Here is a 15,832-nt window from a genome sequence, read left to right on the forward strand (position 1 = left end):
GAAAACATTTCCTCTTGTAATTAGGGGATATTGCACACAAGTGGAAGAAATCCCTACGAATCATCTTTTGGAAGCACTTTCTCATAATCATTCTCTCTCTAAAGAATTGAAGAAGCTTCTCATTTTCGTTTATTTATTTTGAGTTCATGTGAAGACCTTAGTTGCTAAGACCTCAAGGTGCATTCTGTCTTTAATCTTGATACTGTTCCCTGAGGTGGGTACTCGGATCTGAAATTTACAAATGAGATAACTGAAGTCTTATTTAAGCAACTTCCTTTCTAAGCTCTTTCTTTCTACAGCCCTAAATTTAAACAAGTATGTTGAAAGGAACTGCTTTTGGGGGGTTTACTTCCTCATATTTCTTCCTTTCCTTCCCTTTCAGCACTTTTTGCCCTTACTTTCTTCTTCAATATTCTATTTGTAATGGCTCTGGCTAACATGAGGCAGGGAGGGTCATAGTTTTCCTGCCATCGTTTTAGCTATTTCTTTATGATTTCCATTTGGTCTTCTCTGTATTCAGTCCCTTCCTTCACTCCCAGATAGTTCCTTCAGAGCCCCTGCTTCCAGGCTCCGTTCCTAGCCCTGTTCGCAGAGCTCCTGTACGTTATGTTTTCCTGGTTGCTGGGCCCCTGCTCACTTTATATTCGGTGTCCCAGAGTTCACAATCCCCCTTCCCAAGCTGTCTCTCGGTTATGGCATCTGGCCCTCTTTCTCTTTCCTGTGACCAAGTCCCCATTTATGCTCCAGTTTGTAGAACTAGGACTTTGCCTAGTTTGCTGTGAACATTCTTCTTTTTCTCGTAGACTTTCCCAACCTGACATGCGGATCAGGGACTGTGCCCCAGTTCTAGGCCTCCCCCTCAGGTCCTGCCTGGGACCTCTCTAAGGATTGCGGTTTGAATCTTCACCTGTTATCTCTCTCCTTACTCCCTGCCTCTTTCCTCTGATTTTTCCGTCACCTATTTCAGGACCTTATTTATTTAGGATGACTGTACCATTTATCTTCTAAACAGCGACACTTCTGAAAGCGAAAGGAGGCGTAATTAAAGTCCCACTGGGGGAACAGGCCTGACTCTGACTTTACCTGACCCAGAACCTCAGTTTTGCATACAGCTTGACTCGTTACCGTGTGATGTCGGGAAAGCTGGTTAACATTTCTATGCCATACTTTTCTATATAAAATTGGGTGAATGGTTATACCTAGAAGAGCTAGGTATTATGAGAAAGAAAGGAGTGAATACATGGGAAGCATTTAGAATGGTGACTGGTACATAGTAATCATTAAATGCATTTAAACTACAATTTGCATCATCTTTATGTTGTTGGCGAATTAATTAGCCTTTCTAATACTGTGTGAATTGAATGTGATAATGAACGTAACCACCCTCCCTCCTCCAGACACTACTCTTATAATCCGACTTTGTCTCTTCTTACCGTGCAAATAACTACCTCCATTCCTCAACCCTTTCCCACCCATCTCCCCATATTTCTGCTTGTATTTCTTGTCCTAACAATGTATTAAGCAACATCTCAAAGCCAGAAGACAGTTAGTCCTGACACCAGTTTCCTAATCAACACTCACCCTTCGGGAGCGCACAGTGAAATCGAGAGGCCGCAGACCCAGATGTGATTAGCACACTCTGCAGGCCACCAAGAAAACATTTTCACTGACTCCTCTAAGGCGAAGATACATCAAGCCTGAGCCAAAAGAGGCTGCTGTCTTCCAGAAAAGACACCATAAGTGATCCTTACTGAGTGGCTCCTGCTTGCAAAGAAATGGGTTTGAGAGGAAAGAATTTGGCGAATGCCTGAAGCCTCCAAGATAAATCCTAGAGATTCCCTCTCCACAGAAAGCCCCCTTTCCTTATTGTCTGTCAAAGGTGTCACCCAGTGGGCCACTGAGAATGTCTGCAGACTTTTTTGTTTGGTTGCCGACTAGAGATTTGGAACATTTAGCTATGAGGATGGCTTCCCCTTAGAATTTGATTGTTACTCTGATGCCATGGTAAAAAAAATGCTAGACATAATTATGTAGTTATTGCTTTGGAGAATGTGGGCATGGATACACATACACACAGACACACACCCCTTAGATATATTAAATCCAAATGGCTGCACCAAAATTTGGCCGCCAGCTCTAGTAATGAGGGATGGTCTTCATATACTTGACATGTGGGATTTGGTGAGTGAATTTCTGCACAAGCTCAGAGGGACAGAAATGATACTTGAGCCAGATTACAGTTTCTGATCCCTAGCTCCTCAAATTTCTGGCTGTGTGGCCTTGGGCAAGGTACTTAACTCCTCTGATGTTCAGCTTCCTTGTCTGTAAAATGGAAAGGATCATAACAGTAGTCCCTTTCATATGGATATTGTGAGAGGTAAATTGGTGAACATGAGTAACACACTTAGAACAATGTCTGAAACACACTAAAAGCTAGATGGGTGAACTTGGCTGAGGGGTTCTTAGGAAACCCACACTTCTCTCATTTAAAAAAAAAAAAAAAGAAAGCTAAATTGACCAAATTATAGAACACAGTTGATTTTACCTGGAGGCTGAAAATTCTCCCTGATATTTATGGTTATTTTAGAAAGTCAGACTATATAATGTGGTTAGAATAAATAGATAACCAACAAGGACCTATTGTATAGCGCAGGGAACTCTACTGAATATTTTGTAATAACCTATAAGGGAAAAGAATCTGAAAAAAATAGTTATATATGTGTATATAACTGACTCACTTTGCTATTCACATGAAACTAACATAACATTGTAAATCAACTATACTTCAATTAAAAAAAAAACAGTGCTTAGAATAGATTTTCTCCCTCCAGAACTGCTCTGGAGTTTCTGTGTATAAGGGGTTCCAATCCTTGCAAACATATTTTGTATTATCATCCATAAGACGTGACTACATCAGGCTGGACCAAAAGTTTATTTATTTATTTGACCTGTACTAACTGAGTGCCCACCACATGACAGACTGGTAATTTCAACGCTGAGAAGACAGAGAGATACAGTTAAGTATCCAGTCAATTGAGGCTCAGACTGATAAGCGTATGACAAGGGAAAATTCTGAGAGTATCTAAAAGGGGTGCTTCATCCAGGCTTGGCCAGGACCAAAAAAGTCTTCCTTTATCAAAGTATGACATGTGGGCTGAGATTCAGGCTGGAAGAAGAGCAGAAATTATTCAGGTGGAGCTTGAGGGGAAATGTGTTTCAGGGAGATGGGAATAGTACTGATGAAGGTTCAAGACTTTTGAGAGTTTGGGAGGATTGAAAGAAAGAAAAGGCTGGACTGAGCTTTGAGCTAGGGACTGGTGAGGAAAGAAGCTGGAGATAGAACCAAGTAATTCTCTGATGATGAAGGAGCAACGTTCCCCACATTACATACATTTTAGCATATTAGATATTCTATCTAAAATATATACCTATTTCCCAAGGGATAATTTTTGAGCCTGGACTTTGCAATGTTAATATGAAATTAAAATTATTTCCATTTTACAGATGTGAAAACTGAGAGCCCCACTATTAGGTCATACAACTAGTAACTGGTCAGATTTGGATTTGCAACTGGCTCCTCCATGGTTCTTAAACTTTTTCCATTGTGCTGTATTGCTATCCAGAAAGGTATCTTCCATATAGTACTATATAATATAATGACTTAAAAAATTTTGGACCTTAAAGAAGATGTCTCAAGTAGAATCTGAACTCATGAGCTGTATAAGTTTGGGAAAGTTGCTGAAGCTGTCCATGCCTCAATTTTCTCAGTTTTAAAATGGGAATAATAATATTGTGACATAGGGCTTCCCTGGTGGCGCAGTGGTTGAGAATCTGCCTGCCAATGCAGGGGACACGGGTTCGAGCCCTGGTCTGGGAAGATCCCACATGCCACGGAGCAACTGGGCCCGTGAGCCACAATTACTGAGCCTGCGCGTCTGGAGCCTGTGCTCCGCAACAAGAGAGGCCGCGATGGTGAGAGGCCCGCGCACCGCGATGAAGAGTGGTCCCCACTTGCCGCAAATAGAGAAAGCCCTCACACAGAAACGAAGACTCGACACAGTCATAAATAAATAAATAAAAGAACGTGAATTTCTTTAAAAAATAATAATAATAATAATATTGTGACATAAAGTTGTTGGAGGGATTAAATATGTTAATACAGTCACAGAAACTAGACAGTGCTTGGCACATAGCAGTGAGTGAGTATTCAATAAATGATACCTATTATTATTACTAGAATGTGACTAAAGCTATCTTCATCACATAAGAGATCACTGCTCAGTGAAACCATATATGTGGATGTCCAGGATTGAAGAGAGGCAGGGACTACATAATATATCCATGCATGTAAAAATGAAAAAGGAATGGCTTTTTACTGTTCCAAAGTTAAGCGCCATGCCCCGGCCTATTATAATGATCTGATGATGCCTGCTACTCCAAGATAAAATGGAATTGAACAATGTAAAAACTCTGCACCTCTGCCCCATTGGTGGAGAGTCATTTTGATGTATAGACAAAATGGAACCCTTCTGTTGCACTCAAAAAACATTATTAGTTAGTAGTAAAAGGGAAAACATCAAAATCTTGGATTTCTTTTCTATGACAGCCATCAACAACCCCACATGGCCTCCCAAGAAGTTGATAGTGCAGAGCTGGAGGCAGCCTCAGCAGGTAGTGTCCCAGGAAGCCAGGTGGAACCAGAGGTGGTGAATAATTCTGCCTACTGGCCCATTAATTGATCATAAAATTACCAAGAGGAACTACAAGCCCTTGGGGTAAGTCAGCCTCAGTTAAAAAATTGGCTTAAGATGGAAGAAAATAAATATCATGTGGAAAACCTTGTTTATGCCCATAAGGGGGAATTTCTGAGTTACTCATCACTGAATCAATAATGTTGTTCCTTTAAGAAAAGACCGGGGAATATTTTAGACCTGAGGAGTAGAAATGCAGAGGCATAATCTCATGGTGGGAGACATCCTATCAACACTGGAGAATGGTCTTCATCATATTATGGCCCCAAAGTATGCTGGGAAGACAGTTCCACCCAGTCTACGTTATCAGCCATATCTCCTTCACTCTTCTGCCACTTTCTGAAAGGAGTTTGTGAGAATGAGCAGAAGTAGGGGGGAAAGGGGAGGATGAAATGTTGCCACTGGAATCGGTGGGAATCGCAGGGAACAGAAACCTCCCGGAGTAGGCTTTTGCCCAGTTAATTTAGGCTTCATTTTTCTGACCATTTCAAGCACTGATATCTCCTTTCTGAGGAAAATTAAAATGATCTCTTCTCCAAATACCATATGATATCGCTTATATGTAGAATCTAAAACATGACACGAATGATCTTATCTACGAAAGAGGAACAGACTCACAGACAGAGAGAACAGATTTGTGGTTGCCAAAGGGGACGGGAGTAGGGGAGGGTTGGGTTGGGAGTTTGGGATTAGCAGATGCAAACTATTATATATAGAATGGATAAACAACAAGGTCCCACTGTATAACACAGGGAACTATATTCAATATCCTGTAATAAAACCATAAAGGCAAAGAAAAATAAATGAATAAATAAAATGGTCTCTTCTCAATGTACACTAGTATCTGACCATTTATGCTTCCTCTTTTTTCGCTTCTTACAGGCTATCCAGATCCTGAATGGAGCAATAATTCTGTCTCTGGGTGTTTTTATGGGTTCCTTACAAAACTTGCCCCATCCATCCAATTACATATTTTTCTTGATCGTTTATATAGGCTATCAGATATGGAGCGCTATATCTGTGAGTATTCAAATTTCACTGACCGTAGATAATTTCTTATATACCACTGTTAGAAATGTATTTTGGCAACTTTTCCCTCAAATTTTAGGAGTGGCTTGGTAAACGATTACGAGACTTATGAATTAAAAAATAGAATGAAGTTTTGAGAGAGCCATGAACATGTAGAGAATTCCATTTATCAAAATTGAGTCATGGAACTAATAGCAGGTCAAAATAATAATTTAAAAATTAGTGGGTATGGATACTGAACCAAGATGGTGGACAAGAAGGACGTGCTCCCACTCCCTCTTGCGAGAACACCAGAATCACAACTAGCTGCTGGACAATCATCGATAGGAGGACACTGGAACTCACCAAAAAAGATACCCCACATCCAAAGAGAAAGGAGAAGCCACAATGAGACAGTAGGAGGGGCGCAATCACAGTAAAATCAAATCCCATAACTGCTGGGTGGGTGACTCACAGACTGGAGAACATTTATACCACAGAAGTCCACCCACTGGAGTGAAGGTTCTGAGCCCCACGTCAGGCTTCCCAACCTGGGGGTCCAGCAACGAGAGGAGGAATTCATAGAGAATCAGACTTTGAAGGCTACTGGGATTTGATTGCAGGACTTTGACAGGCCTGGGGGAAAGAGAGACTCCACTCTTGGAGGGCACACACAAAGTAGTGTGTGCATTGGAACCCAGGGGAAGGAGCAGTGACCCCAGGGGAGACTGAACCAGACCTACCTGCTAGAGTTGGAGGGTCTCCTGCAGAGGCAGGGGGTGGCTGTGGCTCACCGTGGGACAAGGACACTGGCAACAGAAGTTCTGGGAAGTACTCCTTGGCGTGAGCCCTCCCAGAGTCTGCCATTAGCCCCACCAAAGAGCCCAGGTAGGCTCCAGTGTTGGGTTGCCTCGGGCCAAACAACCAACAGGGAGGGAACCCAGCCCCACCCATAAGCAGTCAAGTGGATTAAAGTTTTACTGAGCTCTGCCCACCAGAGCAACAGTCAACTCTACCCACCACCAGTCCCTCCCATCAGGAAACTTGCACAAACCTCTTAGATAGCTGCATCCACCAGAGGGCAGACAGCAGAAGCAAGAAGAACTACAATCCTGCAGCCTGTGGAACAAAATCCACATTCACAGAAAGATAGACAAGATGAAAAGACAGAGGGCTATGTACCAGATGAAGGAAGAAGATAAAACCCCAGAAAAACAACTAAATGAAGTGGAGATAGGCAACCTTCCAGAAAAAGAATTCAGAATAATGATAGTGAAGGTGATGCAGGACCTCGGAAAACGAATGGAGGCAAAGATCGAGAAGATGCAAGAAATGTTGAACAAAGACCTAGAAGAATTAAAGAACAAACAAACAGAGATGAATAATACAATAACTGAAATGAAAACTACACTAGAAGGAATCAATAGCAGAATAACTGAGGCAGAAGAACGGATAAGTGACCTGGAAGACAGAATGGTGGAATCCACGGCTGCAGAACAGAATAAAGAAAAAGAATGAAAAAAAAGGAAGACAGCCTAAGAGATCTCTGGGACAACATAAAACGCAACAACATCCGCATTATAGGGGTCCCAGAAGGAGAAGAGAGAGAGAAAGGTCCTGAGAAAATATTTGAAGAGATTATAGTCGAAAATTTCCTTAACATGGGAAAGGAAATAGCCACCCAAGTCCAGGAAGCGCAGCAAGTCCCATACAGTATAAACCCAAGGAGAAGCACGCCGAGACACATAGTAATCAAATTGGCAAAAATTAAAGACAAAGAAAAATTATTGAAAGCAGCAAGGGAAAAACGACAAATAACATATAAGGGAACTCCCATAAGGTTAACAGCTGACTTCTCAGCAGAAACTCTACAAGCCAGAAGGGAGTGGCATGATATACTTAAAGTGCTGAAAGGGAAGAACCTACAACCAAGATTACTCTAACCCAGCAAGGATCTCATTCAGATTCGATGGAGAAATCAAAAGCTTTACAGACAAGCAAAAGCTAAGAGAATTCAGCACCACCAAACCAGCTCTACAACAAATGCTAAAGGAACTTCTCTAAGTGGGAAACACAAGAAAAGAAAGGGACCTACAAAAACAAACCCAAAACAATTAAGAAAACAGTCATAGGAACATACATATCGATAATTACCTTAAATGTCAATGGATTAAATGCTCCAGACAAAAGACACAGGCTCGCTGAATGGATACAAAAACAAGACCCATGTATATGCTGTCCACAAGAGACCCACTTCAGACCTAGGGACACATACAGACTGAAAGCGAGGGGATGGAAAAAGATATTCCATGCAAATGGAAATCAAAAGAAAGCTGGAGTAGCTATATTCCTAACAGATAAAATAGACTTTACAATAAAGAATGTTACAAGAGACAAGGAGGACACTACATAATGATCAAGGGATCAATCCAAGAAGAAGATATAACAATTATAAATATATATGCACCTAACATAGAAGCACCTCAATACATAAGGCAACTGCTAACAGCTATAAAAGAGGAAATCGACAGTAACACAATAATAGTGGGGGACTTTAACACCTCACTTACACCAATGGACAGATCACCCTAAATGAAAATAAATAATGAAACAGAAGCTTTAAATGACACAATAGACCAGACAGATTTAATTGATATTTATAGGACATTCCATCCAAAAACAGCAGATTACACTTTCTTCTCAAGTGTGCACGGAACATTCTTCAGGATAGATCACATCTTGGGTCACAAATCAAGCCTCAATAAATTTAAGAAAATTGAAATCATATCAAGCATCTTTTCTGACCACAGTGCTATGAGATTAGAAATCAATTACAGGGAAAAAGACATAAAAAACACAAACACACAGAGGCTAAACAATAAGTTACTAAATAACCAAGAGATCACTGAAGAAATCAAACAGGAAATCAAAAAATACCTAGAGACAAATGACAATGAAAACACGATGATCCAAAACCTATGGGATGCAGCAAAAGCAGTTCTAAGAGGGAAGCTTATAGCTATACAAGCCTACCTCAAGAAATAAGAAAAATCTCAAATAAACAATCTAACCTTACACCTAAAGGAACTAGCGAAAGAAGAACAAACAAAACCCAAAGTTAGCAGAAGAAAAGAAATCATAAACATCAGGGCAGAAATAAATGAAATAGAAACAAAGAAAACAATAGCAAAGATCAATAAAACTAAAAGCTGGTTCTTTGAGAAGATAAACAAAATTGAAAAACCATTAGCCAGACTCATCAAGAAAAAGACGGAGAGGACCCAAATCGATAAAATTAGAAATGAAAAAGTAGTAGTTACAACAGACACCGTAGAAATACAAAGCGTCCTAAGAGACTACCACAAGCAACTCTATGCCAATTAAATGGACAACCTGGAAGAAATGGACAAATTCTTAGAAAGGTATAACCTTCCAAGACTGAACCAGGAAGAAACAGAAAATATGAACAGACCAATCACAAGTAATGAAATTGAAACTGTGATTAAAAATCTTCCAACAAACAAAAGTCCAGGACCAGATGGCTTCACAGGTGAATTCTATCAAACATTTAGAGAAGAGCTAACACCCATCCTTCTCAAACTCTTCCAAAAACTTGCAGAGGAAGGAACACTCCCAAACTCATTCTATGAGGCCACAATCACCCTGATACCAAAACCAGACAAAGATACTACAAAAAACAAAATTACAGACCAATATCAGTGATGAATATAGATGCAAAAATCCTCAACAAAATACTAGCAAGCAGAATCCAACAACACATTAAAAGGATCATACACTATGATCAAGTGGGATTTATCCCGGGGATGCAAGGATTCTTCAATATATGCAAATCAATCAATGTGATACACCATATTAACAAATAGAAGAATAAAAACCATATGATCATCTCAATAGATGCAGAAAAGGCTTTTGACAAAATTCAACACCCATTTCTGATAAAAACTCTCCAGAAAGTGGGCATAGAGGGAACCTACCTCAACATAATAAAGGCCATATACGACAAACCCACAGCAAACATCATTCTCAATGGGGAAAAACTGAAAGCATTTCCTCTAAGATCAGGAACAAGACAAGGATGTCCACTCTCACCACTATTATTCAACATAGTTTTGGAAGTCCTAGCCACGGCAATCAGAGAAGAAAAAGAAATAAAAGGAATCCAAATCAGAAAAGAAGAAGTAAAACTGTCACTGTTTGCAGATGACATGATACTATACATAGAGAATCCTAAAGATGTCACCAGAAAACTAGTAGAGCTAATCAATGAATTTGGTAAAGTTGTAGGATGCAAAATTAATGCACGGAAATCTCTTGCATTCCTATATACTAATGATGAAAAATCTGAAAGAGAAATTAAGGAAACACTCCCATTTACCACTGCAACAAAAAGAATAAAATACCTAGGAATAAACCTACCTAGGGAGACAAAAGACCTACATACAGAAAACTGTAAGACACTGCTGAAAGAAATTAAAGATGATGCCACCAGATGGAGAGATACACCATGTTCTTGGATTGGAAGAATCAATATTGTGAACATGACTATACTACCTAAAGCAATCTACAGATTCAATGCAATCCCTATCAAATTACCAATAGCATTTTTTACGGAACTAGAACAAAAAATCTTAAAATTTGTATGGAGACACAAAAAACCCTGAATAGCCAAAGCAGTCTTGAGGGAAAAAAACGGAGCTGGAGGAATCAGACTCCCTTACTTCAGACTATACTACAAAGCTACAGTAATCAAGACAATACGGTACTGGCACAAAAACAGAAACATAGATCAATTGAACAAGATAGAAAGCCCAGAGATAAACCCACGCACATATGGTCAACTAATCTATGACAAAGAAGCCAAGGATATACAATGGAGAAAAGACAGTCTCTTCAATAAGTGGTGCTGGGAAAACTGGACAGCTACATGTCAAAGAATGAAATTAGAACACTCCCTAACACCATACACAAAAATAAACTCAAGATGGATTAGAGACCTAAATATAAGACCGGACACTATAAAACTCTTAGAGGAAAACATAGGAAGAACACTCTTTGCCATAAATCACAGCAAGATCTTTTTTGATCCACCTCCTAGAGTAATGGAAATAAAAACAAAAATAAACAAATGGGACCTAATGAAACTTCAAAGCTTTTGCACAGCAAAGGAAACCATAAACAAGACGAAAAGACAGCCCTCAGAATGGGAGAAAATATTTGCAAACGGATCAACGGACAAAGGATTAATCTCCAAAATATATAAACAGCTCATTTAGCTCAATATTAAAGAAACAAACACCCCAATCCAAAAATGGGCAGAAGACCTAAATAGACATTTCTCCAAAGAAGACATACAGATGGCCAAGAAGCCCATGAAAAGCTGCTCAACATCACTAATTATTAGAGAAATGCAAATCAAAACTACAATGAGGTACCACCTTACAGCAGTTAGAATAGGTGTCATCAGAAAATCTACAAACAACAAATGCTGGAGAGGGTGTGGAGAAAAGGGAACCCTCTTGCACTGTTGGTGGGAATGTCAACTGATACAGCCACTATGGAAAACAATATGGAGGTTCCTTAAAAAACTAAAAATAGAATTACCATATGACCCAGCAATCCCACTACTGGGCATATACCCAGAGAAAACTGTAATTCAAAAAGACACATGCACCCCAATGTTCATTGCAGCACTATTTACAATAGCCAGGTCATGAAAGCACCCTACATGCCCATCAACAGACGAATGTATAAAGAAGATGTAGTACATATATACAATGGAATATTACTCAGCCATAAAAAGGAACGAAATTGGGTCATTTGTTGAGACGTGGATGGATCTAGAGACTGTCATACAGAGTGAAGTAAGTCAGAAAGAGAAAAACAAATATCGTATATTAACACATATATGTGGAACCTAGAAAAATGGTACAGATGAACCAGTTTGCAGGGAAGAAAGTGAGACACAGATGTAGAGAACTAATGTATGGACACCAAGGGGGAAAAGTGGCAGGGGTGGTGGTGGTGGTGGTGTGATGAATTGGGTGATTGGGATTGACATGTATACACTGATGTGTATAAAATTGATGACTAATAAGAACCTGCTGTTTAAAAAAATAAATAAAATTAAATTAAATTTAAAAAAAAAAGAAGTTTTAAATAACTTGCAAAAAAAAATTAGTGGATATGTCCCTAGAGATACTTAGATGTATAAAAGGTCTTTTAGAACACCTAGTCCAATAAATCAAACCCATATCTGGAGCTTGGGTGAGAATATGAGAATGATATTAAATATGTATATGTATGTAAATAAATATTATTTACATTTAATATAAACATAAGCATAAAGATAATTATATTACATTGAATATGTGTACTTATTATATGATAAAGTATGCACACTCGTATAAACCTGTAAAAGGCCAGGAAGAAAACAAAATGAAAATCTTATACATTTATTCAAAATTTAAACTCATTTAAAATTTTATTTGTATAAAACAATGAGCAAAATCAAGTATAATTTTGTGTTCTAGAATGTGAATTTGAAAAGGAAGTTTTGTACAAGTACCACTAGATATCTGCTAACCAAGGAAAGATCAAGAAAAGATGGTTGAGACTTAATATTCCTTTATCTGCTTTACTTCCTATTTTCAAGTAGTTTATTGTTTCAGGAATCTTATCTGTCATAGTTGGGAAAAAAACCCATAAAAACACTGGTAAGCGGAAGTTCTTCTTCTTTTTTCATGGTCATAGGAGTAGAAATAAATCATCCATTAACAGTAAGAGAGTTGAGGTTGGTGAATCCAGCCGAGACCCTGAGTGCCATTTAATGTGCAAGAAAATTAATTTTCTTTTCTTAAGGCATTCAGGTGGTAGATCGTCAGAAAATCATATAGATTGTGAATATGATTACTGGGATGATTACTACGACTATTTGATGAATCTGAAACTTAGAAAAAGGCTTTTTGATATTTGTGTGTTCTTAATTTTAACTAATTCTAATTATTTTGAGGGGACACTCTCCCACCATTAGTTTCACAGCTGAAAGCTAAATAGTCTATATTTTTACTGCTCATTAAACACTTAGTAAGTCTCTATTATGTGTTCCCACTCAACCACCTGCCCATTTACACTACTTTTCTAGCCCATTCACATTTATACTCTATCCTCAAATGCCAATGCCTTTTTTCTCATCTCTAGTCTCTGTTGATTCCCTTGCTTCCTATTCCGAGAAACTCAAGCCTTTGGAGGAGATATTTCAGACCCCCAGTATAACTACTTCACGGACCAGATCTGTACCGATATATTTTTTTCATTCTAACCTCTTACCATAGGTGATTCCTCTATGATTTTCTTCAAACCAGCACCCCTTCTGGAATACTAGATTCTGTTTCTTTTCCTCCATGCAAGTGCATCACTCCAATTCTCTTCCTAGTAGATCTTTTTAATCAGCCCATAAGCATCCAATAATTGCTAAGAAAAAAACAATCCTGACCTTATTTTCTGCTGCAAGCTACAGTCACAATTCATTTTCCCTCCTGTAGCTAAACTCCTTAAAGGAATGCTCTACACTCTGTCTCCATTTCCTATCTACCCAGTTTCAACTAAACCCACTGCGATAAGGCTTCATTTTCTTCCCCATCACACTTCTGTAACTGCTCCCTTTAAGATCATTGAACACTTCCACGTTGGTAACACAGAGCTCAAGTCTCAGTCTCCATCTAATTGACCCATTAGCAGCACTGGTCTCTAGCTCCTCCTTCCAATAATTTCTTCACTTGGATTCCAGGACAACTTGATTGGCCGCTTTTCCTCCTGTCTTCTTCTTTCCTCCTTCTCAATCTCCTTTCCTAGATCCTTTTCTTCTCTCCAACACTTTAATGTAGGGGCACCCCAGAGCTCCGTTCTTTGTCACCTACTCTCTTCACTCCTCTGGTGATGTCATCCATTCTCATGGCTGTGATTGGCATCTCTATGCCCACAACCCTGAAATAAACACTTCCAGCCTACATCTCTCTGCTGAACATCAGACTGGCACACCTAATTGCTTAGAGTCCTAAAAAGTTCAAAACTCAACCCCTAATCTTCCTCCTCAAACCATCTCCATCCTGTCCTCCTCATGTCAGTTGATGGGAACCCCATCCTTCCACATTGCCAGGCCTCAAACCTTAGAACTGGCTTAGGTTCTTCTTTCTTTGACAATCTTGAATCCAGTTTGTCAGCCAATCCTGTTGGCCCTACGTTCAAGGTATATCTGAGTTTGACATTTTCTCATCTTTCTACTGATAACACCTCATCTAATCTCCACCATCTCTCTTAATTGGGCTCCTCGCTTCTACCCTCGGCCCTCTCTAACTAGACTCGCTTGAGATATCAGTGTTCCCTTTAAAACAGAAATCAAATTGTGTTGCCACTTTGCTCAAAATCCTCTAGTGGCGCTATGTTTTCCTTGGCGTAAGAACAAAAGTCTGTTGTGTGACCTGTGGGCCTTATGTGATCTGGCCCTCTGTTCACCTTCCACCTTCATTTTCTAATGTTGTTTGCTTTGGTCACTCCCCTCCAACACCCTACCCCCTTGCTTCCCTGGACCATACCTGGAACACTCTGGCCTCAGGCCTTTGAACTGACTGCAAGGACATGCCCTCCAGATATCCTGGGGGACTAACTCCCTCAGTTCCTTAACGCCTCTCCCCAGGGGTCATTCCTATTTAACATCACAAACTCCACTCCTCTCTCTCTCGATTTCCAGGTCCTCCTTACTTCCCTCTATTATCCCATAGCACTTAATCACTTAAAAAAAATGCTATATAATTTATCTGTTAGTATGCATAATTGTTTTCTTTGTCTTTGCTACTAGAACATAAGCTCCATGAGGGTGGGGAACCTTTGTTTACTGATGTTTTTCCAGGACCTACCTAGGTTATAGCTGGGTGTATAAACCACTTTCAATGGCTATTTATTTAAATGACTGCAGCCAAAGGAATGAAGTATGTGCTGCCTATATTAATTGAAATTTCTGTTTCTTTTTTAGATGGAAAGCAATTTGGGGATGAACATTGCCAGTGCTACTATTGCACTAGTTGGGCTTGTTTTTCTCTCAATGAATTTATTCGCTAATGACCCATTACTCAAGGATTGGCAGTCTTCTCAGCCACAGGACTTACGCATTTACAAAGACGCCTCCTCAAGTGTATGCCTTTAAAACTTAGAGAAAGCCCGCGCACAGCAACGGAGACCCAATGCAGCCAAAAATAAATAAATAAAATAAATAAATTTTTAAAAAATTATGTGTAATTATAAAATATTTTGACAATCTAGAATGTAGAGAAAATATACAGCAGGTACCATGCTGCCTTGACTTGAATCTTGGCTCTGCCACTTAGTAGCCCTATAATGAAGGGACAAATTAGATAACCTCGTTGTGTTTCAATTTTCTCATCACTGAAATGAGGATAGTGGTAGTATCAGTCTTACAGGGTTGGTGTAAGGATTACATAAATTAATATTTGATAAGCAATTAAAACAGTGCATATTATGTTATTATTATGTACTACTACTGTTACATTCCCCAGAGAGATTACATTTTTAAAAAATTTTATTCACATCTTGCATAATGAAACTAACGAGAGATTTACAATTTTCTGTGTGGTCTGGGATTTTCAAATAGTAACTCATTGAAGTTTTGAATGGCTTCACTTTTGAATTTATTTGAGTATAGTATTTTAAAAGGAAAGTTCTTGGGCTTCCCTGGTGGCGCAGTGGTTGCGAATCTGCCTGCCAATTCAGGGGACACGGGTTCGAGCCCTGGTCTGGGAAGATCCCACATGCCGCGAAGCAACTAGGCCCGTGCGCCACAACTACTGAGCCTGCGCGTCTGGAGCCTGTGCTCCCCAACAAGAGAGGCCGCGACAGTGAGAGGCCCGCGCACCGCGATGAAGAGTGGCCCCTGCTCTCCGCAACTAGAGAAAGCCCTCACACAGAAACGAAGACCCAACACAGCCAAAAATAAATAAATAAATAAATAATAAATAAAACAAACAAAAAAAACAGTACAA

General features: G+C 39.5%; 1 protein-coding gene across 1 annotated transcript; it reads left to right on the forward strand.

Annotated features, from left to right (window-relative positions):
• The first annotated feature begins 4,622 nt into the window (after positions 1–4,622).
• Positions 4,623–14,979, forward strand: MS4A3 (membrane spanning 4-domains A3). Its single transcript, XM_059929960.1, is given in 3 exon segments — positions 4,623–4,775; positions 5,634–5,771; positions 14,809–14,979. Coding segments are annotated over 3 exon segments (462 nt in total).
• The last annotated feature ends 853 nt before the right edge of the window (positions 14,980–15,832 follow it).

The sequence above is a fragment of the Balaenoptera ricei genome, chromosome 8 (genome assembly GCF_028023285.1).
Source record: "Balaenoptera ricei isolate mBalRic1 chromosome 8, mBalRic1.hap2, whole genome shotgun sequence".
In the NCBI taxonomy this organism is placed as follows: domain Eukaryota; kingdom Metazoa; phylum Chordata; class Mammalia; order Artiodactyla; family Balaenopteridae; genus Balaenoptera; species Balaenoptera ricei.